Source organism: Apiospora kogelbergensis, assembly GCF_038363985.1.
Source record: "Apiospora kogelbergensis strain CBS 113332 chromosome Unknown utg000006l_segment0_segment0, whole genome shotgun sequence".
Taxonomy (NCBI): domain Eukaryota; kingdom Fungi; phylum Ascomycota; class Sordariomycetes; order Amphisphaeriales; family Apiosporaceae; genus Apiospora; species Apiospora kogelbergensis.
This window is the reverse complement of record NW_027117423.1, coordinates 162191-184241: the sequence shown is the minus strand read 5'-3', so window position 1 is coordinate 184241 and position 22051 is coordinate 162191. Positions and strand designations below refer to the sequence as shown.

Below are 22051 nucleotides of genomic sequence, written 5' to 3'. Positions count from 1 at the left end.
TCAACAACCACATTGTCAGTCGGGCACTCCCGTGACATTACTGGCTGTAACCCCGCTTTAGGGGGAAGGCATTGTATCAGCAGAGCCTCGTTTACTGCTTTGCTAATGTGCTATTGGATGAGGATCCTTATCTCGCGCGTCAAGGCAGATACCAAGGCAACTCTTGTGCTCCTGCACTTCACACGCGGAAGATGCGCCCAGCCTGAAAGGAGAGGGGTTCTTCAATTCCATGTCGTTGACGTTCTCTAGGAACCAACTTCTCGATCCATTCTCCACGTCTGCTTCATCTCGCGTGTTTCATATGCGAAAAACCGCCGTGCTATTGATCAATGGCTTCTACTGAGGAGGTCCCTCCGGATGGTGGCAAAGCCAGGCCCTCGGGTCGACTTCTCTTGCCAGTCATGACCAAGCGTGCAATTGACAGCCCAACTCAACGCTCATCTACCGAAGGAGAAAGAAATTCGGATAATATAACAACGACTGCTGCAAATACTGATTCGGAAAAACAAACGGCGGACAAGGTTATTTTGACGTTGCCAAATCTTCAGGCCACTCTTGCGGAGTTCTTGGGCATGATTAAGCCAATCGAAGGTCTCATGCCAGAGCGCTTGCTTGATCTGATGGAAACCCTTCAGACTATGTCCCAGAAGATTTCAGCGATAAGGCGTTCTTCTCCTCAAAAGGGGGAAACGGAAGTAGCAACGTATATTACCTTTGCACTTTTTTATATATTCAAGCACAAACCTATAAAGGTTATCTAACGTTCTGCGAATAGGCAAATACCCACATGGTCCGTTGAGGTTCAGAGGCTCGATAGTACGTAGTTGCGATTACAGTTCCGCTTACATATACTACTTGCTGTACAGCCTCTGTTTAGAGGTGAAGGGTAGCCCCCGAGATTAGAACCTTAGGCTAACAATTGCTGGTTTGATTAGTGGCCACGTATAAAAAGCCTTCGAATACGTTTCAAACCAGACCCTATCCCATTTTACAGGCGTATTATGAGGAACCAGTCAGCTATTTGACGAGCAGCCTACGAGAAGAGCGTCTCTCTACACCTGAGAAACCGCATCACGGAAGTATTGATAGCGAGCATGGCCTCCTACAGCGAATACAAATCAATTCAGTATTCTTAAAAGCTGAAGTCTCTTCATATACCTCAATTCAATATCCACCTGGTAGTGTCATTATGTAAGTAGCTGGCCGAATGCTTCGCATTTGACTTTGATAGAAGCTGACACTTCCAGAATACCTCCACCATACAAGGTAAGCTGCCTATTCAACTATGCACCATACTTAGCTGACAATCCCCTCCAGTTGATCCTTCGCTTCTTCCCCGTAATTGATGACCGAGTTACAGATCTGAAAGAGGAACTGAGAAAGCTGAACGACCAGTACGCCGAGGGTAATGATCATCGATCTCCACATGCGGCCCTAGAAACTGGAAAGGAACTAAAACATAGTGTTGAGGCTTCATACCCACGGGCTGACATCAGAGGTCAAGAGGATAAAGCCCAGGATAGAAGTTCAGAACTCGAAGAGAACAACGACACCAAGACCCAAGCTGAGAAGGCATTACGCAAACAGAACCTGTTGGATCGGATCGCACATCTAGCATGCCTTCGAAACTTTATCAGCTCGGAATTGAAAGACAAGGTTGAAATGTGCAAATCCATCAGGGAGGGGTCTTTGGAGTCTATCACCTTCGAAAACTTGTGGCATTTATACAGTCCTGGTGACATTGTCGTTTTCAAGCAAAAAGAAGGCATCACTCTCCTCAAGATTTACTCTGTTGCTGGGGGGCAGATGCAGCACCGGGCACGGGGGACAAATGAGAATGAGCCCTCCAAGCGGCAGCGCCAAACAATGGATGTCAATGGCAAGCTGTCTAAACAGTCCGAGGAAGATGCAGTAGAGAGTTTGTCCAGACGAGAGATATGGGGGTTGGCTCCTGGGTTCCTCTGAAACTTGACTGCTTCATGATGGTATCTGACGGCAAACTCATCGGCCCCGTGGAATCATATTTCAAGATCAAGCCTTTTGAGGGCAAGAAGCAAATCACAGATCTACCGGTTTACCCACTTCGCTTCCACTTGGAGAATGAAACCCTGCTGAGTCAGATGGAAGAACGGGGTCGATTGTATCTCAAAGCAATTGGCCAGAAGAGCTATGATGGACTCGCGCGTACGACATCGAAAGATGAGTTGCGTGGGAAAGTTGGAACACTTGAAGAGGTTCAAGGCGATGTTTATATTGATTTGGATAAACTCAGGGGGCGCAGATTCGACATTCTCACGCAGAGTCTGCGTGACAGCTCTACTGCAACTGAGCTCATCTTCCACTACTTACGCGCTGCACCTGAACAAAGGGCCTTGAGCGGAAATGAAATCGATATCAAACTAGCAGAACAGTTCATGATGTCTAACAGAGCATTACTCGAGCCCTTGACATACGAAAAGGCACATCAAATGCCTGAGTGGCTACAGCTAATGCCTAGAGTCATCGTTGGCTACGTTTTTCGTCTAAGGACATGGTGTAAGACTTCAACTATCTCAAGCAACCCAATTTCACCATTATTATCCCCACCTCGCCCTTGTTATTATCTTCTGACAGTGGACTTTATGATTAATGATTACGTTCCAGGTCATCTGGAAGTAAACCTTCTCAAAGATATCGACCAAGGACGTGAGGCTCGGGGTTCAAGTTTCGATGACCTAGTGATACCCGAAAGCTACCGAGACATGCTTGTGGGATTAGTTGAAAACCACGCCTCTAAACGTCAGCGCCGACAAGCAAGACAAGTGAGTGCCGATATGGGTCTAGGGAACACACAGATAGACCTTGTCAGAGGGAAAGGCCAGGGGCTTATTGTCCTACTGCATGGGCCACCCGGCAGTGGAAAGACGAGTACGGCAGAGACTATCGCATCGTATACCCGACGTCCGCTGTACTCAATCACTTGTGGTGATCTTGGCCTAACACCAGACAATGTTGAATATAAGCTAAGAAAGCATACTGCGCGAGCGGACAAATGGGGATGCGTTATGCTTCTGGATGAAGCTGACGTGTTTCTGATGCAACGGAGTTGGCACAACATCGAGCGAAATGCGCTTGTGTCTGGTGAGGGCTCGCTTAACAATTCTACTATATGTTCAAAGTCAAAGAACTAACATATATGACGATAGTTTTCTTGAGGCAACTGGAATACTACTCTGGAATACTGTTTCTAACTACCAACAGGCCAGGAGTAATCGACGAAGCATTCATTTCTCGAGTTCACATATCCCTGCGATACCCTACAATAGACTTGGATGCGACGAAGAAGATGTGGGCTTTGACCCTGAATCGAATTGAGCGTGAGAATGCGGCTTCGAGCATCAAAGTCGTATTTGATCGTGAGAGTCTCCTGAGATTTGCCGAGCTGCATTATCTTCGTCGCGAGAAGTCAGGGAAAACTTGGAATGGCAGGCAGATCCGCAACGCGTTCCAGATCGCATTGGCTCTGGGTCACTCGCAACGTCTGAAGATGCTGGAGCGCAAGGGCATAACCCCTGACCAGGCCGCTGCAAGCGGTAAAAGACGGTTAATGGAGGTGAAGCTCACCAAAGCAAACCTGCAGAACATCGCGCAGACGACGCGCGCGTTTGATGACTACATCCAGCACCTGCGCGGCAACGATAGCGTCCTTGCCCGCCAGTCGGAGGTTCGCGACGACTACTACGACCCGACGGCACCTCTGGCTACCAAGGACTACGGGCCCATGGCCGGAGTCGGCACGAGACGTATGGATAGCTTCGGCGCAGTGACGGTGGCCGCCCCCAAGGCCGGGAAATCACAGAAGGTGCCCAAAATGAGGACCTATCAGTTGGATGAGGAGGACGATGAGCTGGAGGACGAGGACGAGGACGAGGACGAATCTGAAGATGATGACGATGATATGAATGCGGAGTGATTCGGCTGGATGGTGTTAGATATCAAGGTAGTATGTAGTACACGACCTGGGAATTCTCGGTGTTGTATATTTTTGACTTTTTGCTATCTGGTTTGCGAGTCCGTTGCCAGTCTCTATTCGGCTGGTTCGTTCAATAGCCTCCACAGAAACTGCAACGGGAATGAGAAACTGTTCAGCGATTGGCAACTAGGCATTCTGCCTTGCTGCGCCTCTCATGTGGGAGAGCAGGGCGGTTGCATAAGTGCTGACGATAAAATGGGCCCGTCCCCCGTCCCTATCCTCATCCCGCAGGCTACGGCGGTGTCTATCTTACAGATGGTATTGATTTGATGGCGAACAGAACGAGGCGCTTTCATCGGCTTATGTAGTTATGGTCAATTGACTATCATCCAAGATTAATCATACCATGAACTATGGGATTTTCAAGCGACAGCATATTCAAGACGGCGCAGGAAGTGTTTCGTGCCACACTGTCAACCAAAGACCAGGCTCGATATGCCGCCTGCGACACCCCAGCTGAGCTGGTGCAGTCGCTCCAGAACCTGGAGGCGCTGACGAGACAAGGCCAGAAAAGAAAGTTGAACCGTTGCTTGAAAGTTGTCGAGAAGCTCAACACCCGTCTTCAGATCTACTTTGACGCCCTGAATGTAATTGCTGGAGTGGATGACACTGCTGCTCTGGCATATGGAGCGGTCCGAATCGTTCTACAGGTGCGACTGTCTCACTTTCTCTAGCCGCTGATAATATATGCTGACCATTCGAGTTTGTGATACTATACAGTTAGCTGCAGCGTTGCCTACTTTTTTCGACCGGCTGCTTTCAGCCATCAGCCGCTTGACCGACACGTTCCCTCAGTACGAAGTGATAGTCAGCATCTTCGATGGAAGCCCTTCGCTACGCATGCGGCAACATCTCGAGAAGGTATATCAAGACTTATTCGAGTTCCTAAGGGTATCTACCAAGGTGTTTACCGCCTCTAGTGGACGTAAGTGACTTCCTGCCTCGCGACTGGTCCAGGAACCGACGCTCAGCATATATAGGAATCAAACGGCCTGTGGAGATGATTGCGAATGCGATATGGAAACCATTTGACGCCACATTCAGTGACATATTGGCCCGGATGGACTATCATCGGGTTTTCATTCTAGAAGAGCTCGAGATATTGCAAGCACAACGCTCGAAGGACGCAGACCGAGCAGCATCCCTTGAAAGAGCGTACGCAGAGAAAGAGAGACTGAGAGCAGAAGAAAACCGAAGAAAGACCGAAGAACTTAAAGATATCACCGAGAGAATGAAACAAGCCCAGGAAAGTGAAATCAAAGGTAAGCGCTACTCTTATGACACAAGTCCAGGGACTGAACTTGAGCAGAATCCTCTGTCCGGCGGATAAAAGAATGGCTTGCGGCACCGCTGTTTGCTGAGACTCTAGAGTCTTCCCAGGAGCACCGCATTGAAAACACGGCGCAATGGATTTTCGAGCGGGACGAGTTCACCAAATGGACCTCTATGGAAGTTGATGCGAGGGGGCCAGCGAAGTGGAAAAGATGCCCCCGTGGGTTCTATGGGCTCATGGTGAGTGTGGGAATGTTCCTTTTGATATTGTTAACTAACACGGGAACGCAGGAAACCCTGGGTGTGGAAAGACAATGATGGCCTCGTCTGTCTTTGACGAGCTGTTCGAGGAGAAGAAATCACAAGATCCTAACCCAATGGTTTGCTATTTCTTTTTCAAGCATACCGACCCGAGGAGCTCAAATATCGAAGCAGCCTACCGTTCAGCCCTGACACAGATTATCCACCGCTACCGCGAGGACAGCGACGTTCTGGATAAATTCCTATTTATTCAATCCGACTCAGGCTCATCATCTGGGCAGAATTATGCAACATCCAAGCAACTTTTCGATCTCATGTGCTTGTCCGCCCAGACTTTGGGCCACATCAACTTCGTGGTCGACGGCATTGACGAGGCAAACGATCCTAATGACGTTAGCGACAGGCTCAAGGTTCTGGTAACAACGGCCCCGGTTAGGTTGATCTGCTTTAGCCGATCAAATATTAGCCGCCTCCAGTATCTTGTTCCGGCTCAGCAGCGCATCATCTTCAGTCGCGATCTCACGAACCGCGACATTCGACTTTTCCTTGACTGGGAAATTTCAGACATGGTCGAGGAAGACATGCTGCCTACGTCATCTGATATCCAAAGCCTGGTGGAATCCTTATTGAAAGGCGCTGACGGCATGTTTCTCTGGGCCAAGCTCATGGTTCGCTATCTCCGCTCGCCAGGTCTGAGCGGGCGTGCTAGGATGCGTGAAATTCAGAACGTGCGTCTACCAGAAGGGCTCGATGCGGTATATGACAGAATTGTATCACTCATCATTGGTTCCAGCGAATCGGAGTTGAGACTGGCGAGAGAAATATTGCTTTGGATCCAATATTCGAAAAAGCTACAACACAGCTTCGATTGGCTCTATGCAGCGGTAGGGCATGACTGGGATCCGAACGAGAAAGATGCCTTTGTCGCTGCGGCCGTCGCCGTGTGCAATGGCCTCGTTGAGTATTCCGCCTGTGGTGGTTTTAACTTCACGCATCTCACTGTAAGGGAGTATTTCCAACAGAAGTCTCTCGATGGGAGCGGCCAAGGAGTGCTCCTTCCTCAAAGGGCTACAGCTATGCTTGAGCTTGCCTCAAGATGTATCGAACATCTACTGGCACTCGCACCCTCGGAGCCGCCACTCCCTCATTGTGCTAGAAATATCTACGAATCGGGTGAAACCATACTGGATTTTCACAAATCATTCGAGGCCTTCGTCACAGAAGAGTGGGTATACTATCTATCAAATATATGGATATTGGCTTGTTCTGGCGGAGAATCTGGTGTCGTGGCCCAGAATATCACCCGACTCAAGGCCACGATCGGCCGCTTTCTAGGAAACCCGCTTGCGGTAGGCCTCTGGATAGAAAATCTCTATGCCCTCAAGTTTAGCACTGAAACCATTGCCAAGTCAATTACCGGGCTTGCTTGGGTTAGAGCTCCCCAATGGCACAACGCCGAAAAAGCGTTAGCAAACCAACTGGCCGCTATTGCTCAGGACTTGCAGCTGGTAGAAAGGGAATGGGGAGATAAACTTCGACAGAAGCCACAACTCATATGGGGCGATGTTGTGCTTTTCTCCAAACTCAAGATTCTATCGAAATTGGACACATCAAGATTCGGCACCGTCTCCAGTCTACTCCCAAGAGATGCCGAAAACGACAGTTGCAACATACCTCCCCTCTGCTCAATCTCATCTACGTCGAGCACTGCAGGAGTGACCGGAGTCCTCACTATCATTCCTTCTGCAGACTTTGTTCAATTCTGGCGCAGTACGGTCCATTCACAGTCATACACTCAAGGCGAGAGCTTCTGTGAGGGATGGGCTGTTAACTATGAGGTATGGTCTCAGGAATCGAAAACGAGACTGGCCAGTCTCAAAATTCCACTTCCACAAAAGGAGATACTTGTTCTTTTCCGTCAGTCTTTCAGACACGAAGTCCAGCACTGCCTTACCGACTCCGAAGAAGCTGGTGTTCTTGGTCTTAACCAGGAGGTAACAATTGACACGGAAAAGTACAAAACCTCCTTTCCGTTAGCTATCGGACACGACTGCCTGACTTTCGCCGTGCTTCGAACCATCTACCGGATCGTACCGAGCCAATCCGAACCAATGGGGGCTTATCAGTCGAGTCTTCTCCCACTGGAATGTCTCGACCATTTCTTGACAAAATGGGGGAGGAGCTGCAGACGTTCGACCCCATATGCTCTGGCAATATTCCAGACTTTTTCCACATTCAGTGGCGCGATTGGTATACATACTCGATATCATTCAGCCCGGATGGTAGACTGGTGTCTTTCGCAGACTATCGAAAGCCTTGCCAGGTTACCTTGGCTGTTTTCGAACTTCACCTTACTCCTACACTTTGCCTACAATGCATTCGATCGACGAGTGCAATATTAGGTCCGTCCAGAGTGACTCAAATGCACTTCCATCCCTGGAAACCACTCCTTGTGTTCCTAGGAGAGAAAAAGGTTTGGCTGTGGGACTTTGGGGGGATATCGCGACCCGTACACCTCAAAACCAATCTCGACCCATGCTCCAAAGGACCTTCCTACGGCGGAACTAGCCCTGATTCTTTGGCCAGTCTGTCATTTTCTGTGTGCGGAGATTTCATCTTGGCGAGGAACACGACAGAGACCGTTGTTCTGCCTCTGCCAAAAGAAACGAATTCAAACACAGATCGCAAAAAGGACGTGAGGACACCAAAACGAAAGAGGAGCGCAAAAGAACTAGGCCTCACTCCCTCTCTTGGTAGTCTTGTGCACCTGGCGAGTGAACAGCATCTGCTGGAGAGAACTCTCTCTGGCGCTCATCTCTCCATGGCAGGAGCCAACCTTACCACGATTGCCCTCATACCCGAACAGAACAACGTCAGCCTCGAACTGTTTTCACAAGGCCCTTCTGGTAAAAGATTGCGGCGCCAACTCGTCGCATTACCAAACAGCATGTACACCAAAGACAAGGCCATCACTGTCAAGTTTCCTGAAACGCTGGATGAGCACTTGCGGATCACTCTTGACAAAAATGCCACGGAAAGCTACACCCTGGACGAGGACCGACGTTTCTCTCACCCTGCCGTAATAGAAAAGAATGTGAGATTGGTGGAACCGATGAACACGCCAATGGCATTATTAGACTTCTCGGGTTCGTTGCTATGAGACTTCTCTATCCAATAGGAGATCTTTGCGTGCTAACACATAGTTGCAGAGACATGCGTGCCACATGACCAGAAGCGTCTGGGTCTCGGCGACATGGGGAACCACATAAGTTGAAGGAAATGCCAACGTTTGACTACTTAATTGTTGGATCTCACCTTTGCAACTCCAATCCAAGTTAGCCCAGCAGAAACGAAACACTCACTGGCGGTGGCTTGTTCCCATCGATGACGAGAAGCCACTTTATACTTGACAGACTGGAAACTCATCGGGTTTCTAGGAGATTGGTCTTGATTGATGTCGATTGGGCTGTCCTGGTGCCGGTCAACGAACGGCTGACCATATGTAATCACTTCATGAACCCCTCTCCTGACATGCAAAGGGGTGGGTGCTTTTTTGCCTCATCTTAGGAAATAACCATAAAACCAAGAACGCAATCAATTACCGTCGACTGATTGCTTTCCTCGCCACATCCCGGTCCAACCCGACGAGAGAGGGACCCTGGTATCTCTAAGCGACATTGCCGAGTCGCGGTTCCGGTACAGATCGTGGCCCGTCGAGTAGCACCCCCGCGCCCTCCGCAAGGCATGTATGAGTGCTAAGGCAGCAGGCACATCTTTCCTACTTAGTTGGTCGTCGCATATTCAAGAGGACAAGAACTAGTGGGACAAGATTCGGTGGCGGTACCCTATGAACGCGAGGTCTTGGAACGAGATTATGAGAATGCGTCGTGCGGAAAGGGCTGCCGCCGCGAGCAGCTGAGTACGTCTCACTCGTATAAGAGTCATCTCTCCGCGACGGCTTCGAGTGCCTTCTCTCCTCCAGCTCCCCTCTGATACTGATCATGATAGGCCGTAAAAAGGAAAAGGCGCTCGAATGAGTACGCACCGTTGGCCAATAGTGATTCTTGGAGAGGAGGAACTCCTCTGCTACACTCTACAACATGACAGGACCCGAAAGGCGCCATTGCCACGCAAAAGAGATATATTCACCCAGCCCGGCCCGAGAGCGCAGGCCTATCGTTGGCATAGTCTCCCAGGTCAAAGCATGCTGGGTCCCACGTGGTTCAGCTGCTCGTTTGCTAATCTTTCGTATGAAACATGTCAACCACGTTCTTCGCCTGTCGATCCCTCTCCACTACCTGCCCGAGCGCAGCCTGGTCTACGCCGGCGAGGATTGAAGCACGCGCAGTGACCCCCTTTCCGGGCACGTGAGCAGGTAGAGCGTGCCAAAGATCGCCCGTACCTAAGACACCAAGCCAATCACGCGGCATTCAACTTACCTAGCCACTTACACGTGAAAGGCAGGGCCGCTAGGAATGTGGATGCAGTTCCTTGGAGCATATTCAAAAGCGATATCCGGCTAGCGGGTGTTATGAATCAGGGTCCAGGACCGGGGCTAGGCCAGGCCCAAGAGCGACGCCCGAGAGCGACGGCCGGCTTCGTGATGTGTAACCGATCATAATAAAGGAGTAGTAAGGAAGATCTGTCAGAGACGCAAGCGAGCTCATAAACCCAGGTACACAGACTAGCCAGTTCGGTTCCTCTTCACCGGAGAGACGTCAAAGCGCACCCTGTGGATATAGGATAGATAGATCTGCATGCACGAAAGGTGTAGGGGTGTCACTGGCAGATCGGGAAGGCACCGTGGGTTCTGTAGTCAACATACATCCCCAATTCTCGTACATTGTATACATTATTGCCACTTGGGCACCTTAAGAGGGGGAGAAGGCATAGCTTCAAGTCCTAGGCCGGCTCTTTCTTGCTCGGAGGACTAACTTGATTGTAGTTCGTCAGCCGAAGACCATCACTACCGAGCTGGAGCAAAGTGGGCAAGGAGAAGCTGCCGTAACTGCCGAACGACCGTAAGCGAGCTGTGTCTAGCTTGGTTAATCAACCATGGGGACAACGGCGATGCTAGTGATTCCAAGGTGTTTAAGCCGCCACCTAGGAAGAGCTAGAGTCGTTCGTCAGAGCTGAAGTGCACCAGCAAGCCGTTTTCCTTCTTTGCCTAGAAGTCAAATATTTCATTACTGCATCTTCTTATGTATACGTTGGCTTGAATACCTTGTTATCTAAGCACCTAATCATCACTCCAAAGTGCACATACACTACTGACCCCGGGCACTTGGTATGTCTCATGCAAGGAAGAAAAGCAAAACGTAGGGCTGTACACGATCGGATAGCAGACACGTCAGACATGTCTATCTGACTTCAATTCCCGTTCGGCCGTTGCAGGCACTCACCTGTTTACCCATGGACGTTCGGCATACGTATCTTGTCCTCCGAAGCTCCAGCAGCATTGGAAGACTGACTCCTTTCGATGTGTGCGACATCGCATTGGAGCGAGCCAAGCAGAGATTGATAAGAACAAGATGAAACGCAAAGAAGGTCCTTGCCGGATAACTATAATTGGCTACAAGAACGCCTGCTATAGTCACGCTATCGTCCTAGCCGTCGACTAGCCGGTGGACCATCTGTCAAAGCTGAAGACTCTCCCGCACGCACTCCGCTGGGAAAGAAGCAAAAAGTTGCTCGCTTATGCACCCAATCTCCACATCCCAAGGGATTCAGAACTTCATAATTTGGTCGAAAAGTGTCGAAAGGACTGCACCGGAGAAGAAAATTTTCGGTAGCCACGTACGTAAATGGTCACCCGGGCTGGGCTTCACACCACCCTTGGCTAGCGTAGGCCACGGCTGCCGGGAGAAATAAGAAACAGGATGTGAGTTGGCTGGAGATAGGGAGGATTGCTGCGGGAATTGAGCGAATACTAATGAGAGACTGGGAATGGGATGTAGTAGTTGGCATCTTTGTTGGAAATCCCTGGTGTCGATCTCCCTCGTGTAACTGTTCGTTTGCCCCCATTGGTCCCAGCTGTCACTTCCTTGTGTCCATCAGAATGGAAACCCGGGCAGGTCGCTCAGGAGTCAATACTTTCTTTCAGCTAGTGCAAGTCGAGCCGCCGAGCTTTCTAAGACATCCAACCCCTCCCTGCTCGGTACTCATTGGACGTCACATATCAACTGATCCCGTCCCTGATTGCTTGTCAAGATCAAAGAGCCCGGGGCTAAATCGTGCACTAATCGCACGCTAGTCATGCGTGAATGCCGAGGCAGGTCCCATATAACGACGAAGGCTTGGATATTCAGTAACTGGATAGGGTGTCCCTATGCAGGCAGAATTTAGCGCTCCGTCTTGCGTCCTAGGACGATTGCTGGTGCTACAAACAGTACAGGATAATATCTGAGACCTTGCAGTAAGGACACCGGATACCCAGTACAAGTGGAACGATCGGTGAGACCTGATACCTCCCCCGCTGTTGCATTGACATCAGTGGTCGTCAATCCAGCGCGGTTCTGATATGAGTCTTCCCCTCGTATACTACAGCATTGAGGCACATAGCGTAGGCCATACCAGAAGGAGTGTGCTGAAAGGGCAAAGGATCCCCGGGCCGTCTTTGGTTGACATGACGAATCAGGGCGACTGCCAGGTGAAGCCACAACCTCCCCCTGGCTTGTTGGCTGGCTGGTCTGTCAAATTCGTAGAATATGTGATCGGGCTTTTACGCCACACGCCCTCAAAAAGCAATATGATTGCCGTGACGATGACCGGTGCGTTCCCCAGAGATCCTGGGAAATCTTCCGCGTCTAGATCATCTCCCCACCGGTCATCGCATCGCGGTTCCCATGACACTTGGAAATCTCCATATAACTGCTCGGGCTCTTCGATTTGAGTGGTTTCCCCTCCCCATAGGAGATGTCTCTCCACGTGTTTGGGGCCCAGTAGCGGTCGCTCTCCACCCCTGAGTCTAACATAGACAGCCCTCGACTGCCTCCACGAGAAAACTTGACTAGATCTTCTACATCTGTTTCATCTCAGGCCGATCCGAGTGTACGTGCGCGCGGGAGGCAAAAGCCACAGGTCGAACCCAGGATCGTCATCCCCTGAATGCCATATAGGCTGCGAGCCCCGTCACCTGTGTTTTCATTCTGGCAGATATGCACCTAGGGACTGAAACCCTCATATTAATTCGACAGCCGATCACCGCTCTTGGCTCTGCTTTAGTCGAGAGAACCTTATCCGGGGTTCACTTCTGCCCATTCTCGAAAAGAAGCCTCGAAAGAAGCTCGACAATCCTTCCGGTGAGACATGACCACCACTACCACCAACATGTCAACGCCAGACGAGCTGCTTCGGCAGTACCAAGACCAAATCGTACCTCGTTCCTTCAATGCTGGGTTCGTGACCCTAAGCTACATCATCTCCCTAATTGGGGCGGCGGCCACCTTGGAGTTGATGAACCGTCGAACATCCCGTAATGGCTTCTTCAACCACTTTCTCCTTGTCAGCAGCTCCATCACCATGGGAGGCATTGCTATATGGTGTATGGTAAGTATAACCAACGGTACTGGCAACGTGTCATGGACTGACAAGGTGCACACAGCATTATATCGGTAACCGAGCCATCGAACTCGCCGATGGTCAACACGAACTCCAGATCGCATATTCGGCCGGATTTACTGCATTATCCTTCTTCATCCCTATAATGGTTCTCCTTCTTGCCTTCGTGGCTGCTGGCACAAACCAAGTTTCGTGGTATCGAATCGGAGGCGGCGGATGTCTAGCGGGAGGTGCGATATGCGGAAGTAAGTGGGATCCTAGATGCATCCCCTTATTCGTTGTCAAGTTGCTTCGGGATCCGTAGCCGTGTCTTGTTTACTCGGTCATATGGGTTGGCCTTCCCGAGACATCGATTTGTGACACTGGCGTTAACAACAAGGATGCGAACTAACTCAATGTGTTGCAGTGCATTACCTAGGGAACGCCTCGATCGCGAATTATACTTGCGTATATAGCATAACCAATGTTGTAGGCAGCGTACTGATTGCCATGGCTGCCAGCACCGCCGCCCTGTCGCTCTTCTTCCTTTTCCGGGCCTCTTGGACGGGATCTTGGTGGAAGCGAGGCATATGCGCCGTGGTCCTGGCGGGTGCCGTGTCTGGCATGCATTGGTGCGCATCCACCGGCACCGAGTACCGCTTAGACCGCCTAAGCTCGGGCACGAACCCGCTGTCCCGCAACACGACCGTCATCGTGGTGATCTGCCTGTCCGTCGGCGCATCGCTGACGCTGGCCGCCACGGCCATCTGGACCGCCCACGTCATGAGGAAGACGGCGACCAAGGCGCAGCAGATCGTGCTCGCCGCTGCCATCTTCGATCGGGCGGGGCGCATCCTCGTCACGCCGGACGGCTTGCTGCCGAGCGAGAAGGTGACCGACACGTACATCGAGAGGACGCACGACGACATGTTCAACGTGGCGAACCCCCTGTTCCACTGGATGTTCCGCGTGTCGCGGAACTGGTCGGGCGTCAGCGGCGTGATCGGCAACATGGCCGACCACCTGGCCGAGCTGCCTCGAAACAAAAGGGACGGCCGGGCTCGCTTGATCGACGAGGACGGACGGCTGGTCGACAACTACGACGTCGTCTTCCGCGAGCTTTTCTGCCTCGCGGCGCAGGGACTGGCGGAGAAGACTAGAGAACAGCTCGTCAACGTCGGGATTCTGTGGGATGAGATTCTGCCTACAGGTGCCCTGGCACCTCGGCCTGGGTCGCCCGCTGCAAAAGACAGACCGAGAAGTGCGACAGAGAAGAGTGTAGAAGATGCTGCTGAGAAAGGGGAGGGTTGGAGATCCAGGCACGAGTGTTCCCGTGGCTCGCTCATGTTCTTGGTGCGGCGACTCGACAAATCCCGAGACGTAGAGAAGCTCGAAGCTGCCGGTTATCGATTTGCCGACGTGAACCAAGTATCACACATCATCAGCTCCAGTATGCAAATCAAGGCGCAGAACGTCGATTCCAAGCTTGTGGACATGGCCACTTTTGCCGAAGAGAAGGCTATGATGGAGCCCGGAGTCCACCTGGGCTTTTTCGGTGTCCAGGCGCGGGTGGGCGGAGGCTTTGACATTCTCGTCAGGAGAGGCGCGCGGAACCTGTTGCCAACCGTTCAAATGTCCGAAGACCCATTAGAGCCGTGGCAGTTGAGCCTCATCCGTCAGCTTGATGGGATGACCATCGCTACGCTCTACGCCAACCTGAACGAGAGCAAACGAATATCGTCGGCCCATTCGCTCTTCGCCTCCCAACTTTCCCAATCAGTCGAGTCTCTGCGGGCGTTGGTCACAACCCCCATCTTCAACGAAGCGACTCTTACATCCAAAGTGGTACAAGTTCCATGCAAGGCACCGTTCGGATCGTCAGCGGCCAACACCTGCACCATGATTAGCTTGAGGGCTGTGATGCCCATCCACGTCAACGTCTTGAGTCCGCATTGCGATCTCATGCCACTAAGCTTCTTCAAGGTCCAACAGCTGGTCTACAAGGACTCGCCGCAGCACATCGACTTTGCACGGTCGATACACCGCGAGCTTGCGCCCATCGTCAGCGCCAGGAATCCGCCGACATCTTCGCAGCTCGCTGGGCACAATAGGCCAGTGTCATCATCGATAAGACGCAAGTTCTTTGGTCATTCAAGATCGTCGCCTTCTGTTGACGCCAATGGGAACTCGAAGCCGACCAAGGTCCGAACGAAATCGAGTGCCGGCTCCACGCATTCAATCAGTACGCTCAAGTTGTGGACGAGGGCAGAGTCGGAGCGGCGGCCCGACGACGATTCTTCGGACAGGTCCTATGTGCCAAAGATGGACAGCCAGGAGCCGTCTACACTTGGTGGCATCATGGTCTCGCAGGAGATCACCGTGATCCGCGAGGTCGAAAGAGCAGCCCAGAGTGCCATCCCACATAGTAAAGGCCACGCGCGAAGAGAATCGAGTAAGAAGGATACGCCTGATCCATCAGTCATGGAGATGCAGCCGGTGCCTCGGCGGGATCAAGAGATTCATGTCGGATTGACACTTGGGTCAGCTACTATCGAGAGCCACAAGGGCAGCGAGGTAGCGTCATTTGTTGACGACCTTTTTGCTGTGTGTGTTGGTAACCGACACGGGGTTTAACATGCGTAACGATTGGAAGACATATGTAGAGATGACCCGCCAGGGAAAGGAGGGGATGGTTTAGTTGAGGAACGATAGATACCCAACATGAAGGGGCTTATGGCTGTCAGGCAGAAGCGTGTGTAATAAGGCACTGCACACACCCCTCACACTATTAAAATACTTTATATAATAATCATCAAACGACGATGGATCCAAAGATCAATGGTCGAGATTCGATTCAGGTGCACATAATTGCAAGGGTCTACCGATGTGGTGGACGCGGCAAACTTGAACTCTCTTTCGAAGCTCCCGTAAGGTTTTGCGCCAATTTCCTGGAACCCCCTGAGACAGGCTCTTGGCACTGGAGTATTGAGTGCAGATGACCTGGGTGCTGGTATCGAGTAAAAGGGCCAAGCAATAATCATCCAATAGCTCGATGGGCAAATGGGGTTTGCTGTATTTCTTCTGCATCGTGATCATAGCAAAATTGCAAAACGAAGCGGAGACTCTCCGCTGGGGAAACATCCACCCCATGCTGGGAGTTGCAACTCTGGAGAAGAATATCCCCCAAGCCCAACGCCAAAAAAGAGACGGCGAGAGGGGCAAGGGGGAAAACGCCACAGCGACGGCAGAAACGGCCGGCGACGCGAGTCACTTACGACAGTGCCCCGTGCCCCGGATCTTCGAGGGTAAGGAGAAGGAAGATTGGGAAACCCACCGCAGTCCACTCAGAGCTCGCAAATGATGACATGTGGGCGGCTTGACTGTGTTTGACTCCCCACTGCCGCCAACAGACCCAGTTAGCTTGCAGCCCGATTATCGGATATCATTTGCTGCCGACACTTGGCCCAACAAGCCATGTGCCATGCGGCATGTAGGATTTGGAAGGAGGGAAAAAATGAATCAACGAAGATTCACCCGCGCGACCAAGGCAAATGCTGCACTGGCAGACTCGGGCCTGGCACCAACGCCGTCTTTTGCGGGGCGCCTTCTCCACGGGCCGGCGTTACTGGGGCCCTACTTCTCCATAAGTTCTGGAGAACCCCCCATAACTTGCCTGACATAGTTTAGAATCGCCATGTCGATTGCGTCGTTCAGGCCTGCCCGGAACCGGACTTCCTGGTCCGTGTTTGCACATTGGACACGATAGCAGCACGCCAGTATTGGTTTTGACCCGTTTCATAGGGTGTTGGCAACAGGCGAACACGCTCCGGTCGCAGCCCATACTGTAAAGCCCACGATAATCCCGCGACGTCATCGTCCCGTCGGCCTCTGGCACAAAACTCGTCCCAATCCAGGTCAATTGCGCCTTGCTGGCTGACCTGGTTTTTCCCTCTTCTAAACTCAGACCATCGTGCTCCATCCGAGCTTAATACCCCTTCTCCGGTGTTGGTTGTGCAGTGCAGTGCAAGCTTTTTTCCTTGCTTCTCCGGTTACTTCGCCCTCTGTATTTCTATCTTCCTAGTGGCTGCCGCATTTCGGTTGTCAGCAGCTTATCGAAACGATATTGCCGAGCTATCCACCCTTCTGCGACCAAGCAGCCCTCTCAAATCCCTCCTGCCGAATTTCACACACGGATAACTGAGCCAATTCGGTCAATCCAGTCACCAGAGAATGTCGAGATTCCAGCGAGCAGCTGGTACCCTCCGGCGCATAGCGCTGCCTACCACGGCCGCGACTATAGGTGGTAGCGCTCTCCTCTACTATGCCTACCGACCCCGAAACATCCCCGGCTATGATAGCGCCGCAGTACCACCGCCCTTCCTGGACGCCGATGGCACCTTCAGGATGCCCCGCTTCCCCAAGGTGAAGTCGAGAGAAGAGCAGATTGCCGATTTGAAGAAGAGCTTCAATCCGAATGAGGAGTATGACATGCTGGTAATTGGTGGCGGTGCGACAGGCGCCGGCGTGGCTTTGGACGCCGCAACGAGAGGACTGAAGGTCGCTATGGTGGAACGCGATGATTTCAGCAGTGGCACAAGTAGCAAGAGCACCAAGCTGGTCCATGGTGGTGTGCGATACTTGGAGAAGGCCGTGTGGAATCTGGACTGGAACCAGTACCAACTCGTGCGCGAAGCCCTCAAGGAGCGCAAATACTTCCTGCAGACCGCACCTCACCTGAGCTCATGGCTTCCCATCATGTTGCCTCTGGACCAGTGGTGGAAGGCTCCCTACTACTGGGCGGGCACCAAATTCTACGATTTCCTCGCTGGCAGCGAAGGTATCGAGAGCTCATACTTCCTGACGCGGAGCAAGGCCATTGATGCTTTCCCTATGCTCAAAAGACCGACCTCGTCGGCGCCCTGGTTTATTACGACGGTGCTCACAACGACTCGCGCATGAACGTATCGATAGCCATGACGGCCGCTCTCTACGGCGCCACTGTCGTCAACCATGCCGCTGTGACCAGCCTCGTCAAGGATACCAACGGAAAACTGTGTGGGGCTACTATCAAAGACTGCATCCCGGAACGTAGCGGCAAGCGCGCTCCTGAGGATATCACTGTCAAGGCGAAGTGCATCGTCAACTGCACTGGACCCTTCACCGACTCGATACGAAAGATGGACGACCAGACGTGCCAAGAGATTGTTGCGCCCGCCTCTGGTGTGCACGTTATTCTCCCTGGTTACTACAGCCCGGCAAACATGGGCCTGATCGACCCCCAAACTTCCGACGGACGTGTCATCTTCTTCCTCCCGTGGCAAGGCAACACCATTGCTGGAACTACGGACGAGAAATGCAGCATCTCCCAGAACCCTCTGCCCGACGAGAAGTCCATCGAATGGATCCTCAACGAAGTCAGCCATTACCTTTCCCCTGAGATCACCGTCCGCCGTGGCGATGTTCTCGCTGCCTGGTCCGGTATCCGCCCCCTGATGAAGAACCCCAAGGCTGCCAACACCGAGTCGCTGGTGCGAAATCATCTGATTGATGTCTCGGAATCTGGCCTCGTCACATGTGCCGGAGGCAAGTGGACAACGTACCGCCAAATGGCCGAGGAGTGTGTCGACGAGCTCGTCAAGCAGTTCAACCTGCCCACCAAGCCGTATCCCAACGCACCGCGCGTCAGCGGCACCGAGGCCATCGACGACGGCGCGATCCTGGACGGCCGGTGCCAGACGCACAACGTGCGCCTGATCGGCGCGCACGGCTTCAGCAAGACGCTCTTCATCAACCTGATCCAGCACTTCGGCGTCGAGACCGAGGTGGCCAAGCACCTGACGGAGAGCTACGGCGACCGCGCCTGGACCGTTGCCTCGCTCTGCAAGCCCACCAACAACCGCTTCCCCGCCCGCGGCGAGCGCATCGCGCCCCTCTACCCCTTTGTGGATGGCGAGATCCGCTACGCCGTCAAGCACGAGTACGCCCAGACCGCCGCCGACGTCCTAGCCCGCCGCACGCGCCTGGCTTTCCTCAACGCCCAGGCTGCCCTCGAGGCCATGCCCCGTGTCATTGACATCATGTCCGAGGAGCTCGGCTGGGATGCCAAGCGCAAGGAGCACGAGTGGAAGGACAGTACGTTTTCCCCCTTTCCCCTTTTCCTATCCCTGTGAAACTACACCTCCCTCTCCAGATATTATTGTGTTCTAGTTGCTAACATGTATCGTCTCCAGCTCTGGCCTACCTCCAGTCGATGGGTCTCCCCGAGCCCATGCTCACCGTCACCCGCAAGCAGGTCGAGGATAAGAAGCTCGACTTCCTGACGCCCAAGGAGCACCGCATGTACTCCCGTCACGACACGCCCGAGGTCTAAGAAATAAAAAGGAAAGAAACTTTGAAAAGGAGGGGGTTTCTCCCTCTGAATGATTTCTTGTTGTTTACTACGTACTATTTTTGGGCATGGGACGTTTTGGTGTTCTAAAACAGGGCGGTTTGGATTCCCGGGCCGGGGCACTAAGTCACTCGGCCTCGCTTTTGGATTGATTGGGGAAGCGATGTGGAATGATTTGATCATTCGGATGTGCGTCGTGTTGATGAGTCGGAGTACGTGTGCCACTTCGAGGAAATGAGGGGGTTAATATGGCTTTTGTAGCAGTCGTATTCCGAGTAGGATTATACCAGCACTCCCTAACCCAAACAACAAAATTTCCGTAATCCGCAATTTCCGGTATAGCCACTTCGCATTGTGATCGCTCGAGAAATGCGAGACTGGTTCAAATCAGAACGAGAGACGTAAAAGAACTTCATTACCAGGTGTTTCGAGGAAGGATGATGCCTGGTAGCAAATACATAGGTTTCCTACGAACCCGGTGCCCTTGCCATTACCATTAACCATCCTGCATGGACACCAATTTTCTCTCTTCGTTCGTCATAACCGACCGATCACCATCCTTTGGAAGGGCCGTCGGCTTTAAGGCCGAAAAACTAAAAGTATGGCATTACACACCAACTCTCCATACTTTGGCGTGGCCCACGCCTTGTTCCCCACGGCTGCTACCAGCCTACCCAACTACATGTCAGCATGTGTCGTGAGGGGAGGAGCACACCATGGCATATGCTAGCTTTCTCCTGGCGCATCGTGAGCACCAGATCCTCTCCTCGGCCTGCTCCTCGAACCCGTCGGCGCCGGCCCGTTGCTGTTGTCGACGGCGTCGCCGTCGCTCTCGGAGACGCGGCTAGAGGCTCCAGGGCTCCGTTACGGGCCGCTCGCATCTTGGGCACACTTCTACTGGTACCGCTCCCGTCGTCAATGCCGGTGGAGTTGGCAGACATCGCAGAGGGGCCATCTCCGCCCCAGCGGGAGGTTCCCCGACGGATCTTGGTCTTCCCTGGCTATCGGGGAGCGTGGCCGGAATGGTAGGCGGAGGAAAGCACGTCGTCCCCCGCACGAAGGTGTGTCGCGACCGGTCGCCGCCGGGGGCGTTGTCGCGTGAGTTCCACCTGTCCAATTCCGTGCCCGGGAGCGTTGGTCTTGCTTCTGCGTGTCGTTGCGCTTGTTGGCGATACAAGTCGGCGGGCGTGTTCGGGTGCGACAAGACCCACTCGTAGTACTCCGGGGGCGTGACGACCTGCTGGTGCGGCGAGTACGGAGGGGTTTGCGGATACGACTTGAGCTCGGCGAGGACGCGGGCGCTGTCGATGGGCTGCTCTCTTTCCCTCCTGCCCAGGACGGAAGAGTAGGACGAGGCGCTGGTGGTTTCTTTGCGGTGGAGGATCTGCTGGTATTGTTGTTTTCTGGCGTCTTGGCCGCCGCCGAGGAGGTGAGTTCTTCCACTGTCGAGACTGAAAGATTGCTGCCGTCGGACCCTACGGCGGGGGATGGGAAACATTGTTGTTGTCGTCTGGGCACGACTGTTCTCGTCGGCATGCTTTGACATGCTCAGATTGTTGTTGTACCTGTTGCGGCTGGTTTCGAGTTCAGAGGTCGAGACGATGCCGTTCCGCAGCGTGGCGATGCTGCGCTGCTCCGTGATGGGGTGGAGCTCCGTGCCATGGCCGTATCGAAAAGGCGTGAGCTCTAGGCGGGATAGGGGCGATTCGTAGTTTAGGTCTATGTCCATGAGACGTGCTGGGGTGGCGGGGAGGGTCTGGTTCTCAGGCTTTGGTGGGATCGCCCCGTGGGAGGTCGGCTCGGGGCAGACAGCGGAAGATGAAACCGTTTGTGCAGCTTCCGGAGTCGAGCTGCTGTTTCTGACCCTAGTTGGGGCACCATTTCTGTCCGAGTTCTGCTTGTTTGGGGCTTTCAGTAGCGGAGGAGCGGCTGCGGCTTGTATGTTAGCGACATCGGTAAATAGCAGCGGAAGAGCTGCCGCAGCAACCATTGTGTACTAAAGCAAAAAGCTTTCGAAGGTAAGGGTACGCAATGAGGATATTGGCTGGGACTATAAACCTGAAGAAAAAGGCATCGATAGAAAAGAGGAGATGATAGTTGTGTGTGGCCTCCCAGCTAGATGTGTTGATCAAAACATGAGAGACGACCGTGGAAAACCAGCTTGAGACCTTGACGTAGAGATCGTGCCAAGAACAGCAGTCATCATTGCGAAAGAAGAGGGAAGCCACGACTGCACTGAACAGTCACCCAATACCATACAATCGACCGGACCTTCCATAAGATATGGTTAGGCAGATTGACTAGGAACATCCCGAAAAGAGACCAGGTTCAGACATTACAATGCCCATAAGTGACGTGGACCCTCCATCGAACCAAAGTAAGGTGAACATTCACATGGTTGTTCCCATATTTTACGTCGCCAAATTCGCCAACTACATACACCAGCGGAGTTATTGGGAACCCGCTTCCTTTTACTGCAGTTGACGCGCGGATGCACAGCAGGGTTTATAAGAACATGGTATGCCATGGCTTTGCTTAGAAGGCGGGCAACTTGGTATAAAATCTATAAGCGACTTCGC

At 52.6% G+C, this 22051-nt stretch overlaps 6 protein-coding genes across 6 annotated transcripts; 5 read left to right on the top strand and 1 right to left on the bottom strand.

The window, feature by feature from the left end:
- Positions 1-1094: 1094 nt before the first annotated feature.
- On the top strand, positions 1095-1965 carry PG998_008857 (uncharacterized protein; the record flags this gene model as incomplete). The annotated part of the gene is made up of 2 exons (XM_066875673.1): positions 1095-1126; positions 1272-1965. 2 exons carry the CDS (start codon positions 1095-1097, stop codon positions 1963-1965), a joined length of 726 nt encoding a protein of 241 aa, XP_066727829.1.
- Positions 1966-1982: 17 nt separating this feature from the next.
- Positions 1983-3941, top strand: PG998_008856 (uncharacterized protein; the record flags this gene model as incomplete). Its single annotated transcript, XM_066875672.1, is given in 5 exon segments — positions 1983-2535; positions 2644-3120; positions 3186-3782; positions 3793-3802; positions 3866-3941. The coding sequence occupies 5 exon segments, from the start codon at positions 1983-1985 to the stop codon at positions 3939-3941; spliced, it is 1713 nt and encodes a 570-aa protein (XP_066727828.1).
- A 424-nt stretch (positions 3942-4365) lies between these two features.
- On the top strand, positions 4366-9882 carry PG998_008855 (uncharacterized protein; the record flags this gene model as incomplete). The annotated part of the gene is made up of 9 exons (XM_066875671.1): positions 4366-4662; positions 4733-4937; positions 4993-5274; positions 5322-5504; positions 5576-7559; positions 7820-7947; positions 8008-8639; positions 9332-9464; positions 9653-9882. 9 exons carry the CDS (start codon positions 4366-4368, stop codon positions 9880-9882), a joined length of 4074 nt encoding a protein of 1357 aa, XP_066727827.1.
- Positions 9883-12853: 2971 nt separating this feature from the next.
- PG998_008854 (uncharacterized protein) lies at positions 12854-15718 on the top strand (the record flags this gene model as incomplete). The annotated part of the gene is made up of 3 exons (XM_066875670.1): positions 12854-13093; positions 13149-13350; positions 13512-15718. The coding sequence occupies 3 exons, from the start codon at positions 12854-12856 to the stop codon at positions 15716-15718; spliced, it is 2649 nt and encodes an 882-aa protein (XP_066727826.1).
- Positions 15719-17314: 1596 nt separating this feature from the next.
- Positions 17315-19460, top strand: PG998_008853 (FAD dependent oxidoreductase-domain-containing protein; the record flags this gene model as incomplete). Its single annotated transcript, XM_066875669.1, has 3 exons — positions 17315-17956; positions 17986-19216; positions 19315-19460. The coding sequence occupies 3 exons, from the start codon at positions 17315-17317 to the stop codon at positions 19452-19454; spliced, it is 2013 nt and encodes a 670-aa protein (XP_066727825.1). The 3' UTR covers positions 19455-19460.
- Positions 19461-20134: 674 nt separating this feature from the next.
- PG998_008852 (RNA polymerase II transcription factor B subunit 1) lies at positions 20135-21462 on the bottom strand (the record flags this gene model as incomplete). Its single annotated transcript, XM_066875668.1, has 2 exons — positions 20135-20473; positions 20530-21462. The coding sequence occupies 2 exons, from the start codon at positions 21460-21462 to the stop codon at positions 20135-20137; spliced, it is 1272 nt and encodes a 423-aa protein (XP_066727824.1).
- Positions 21463-22051: the final 589 nt, after the last annotated feature.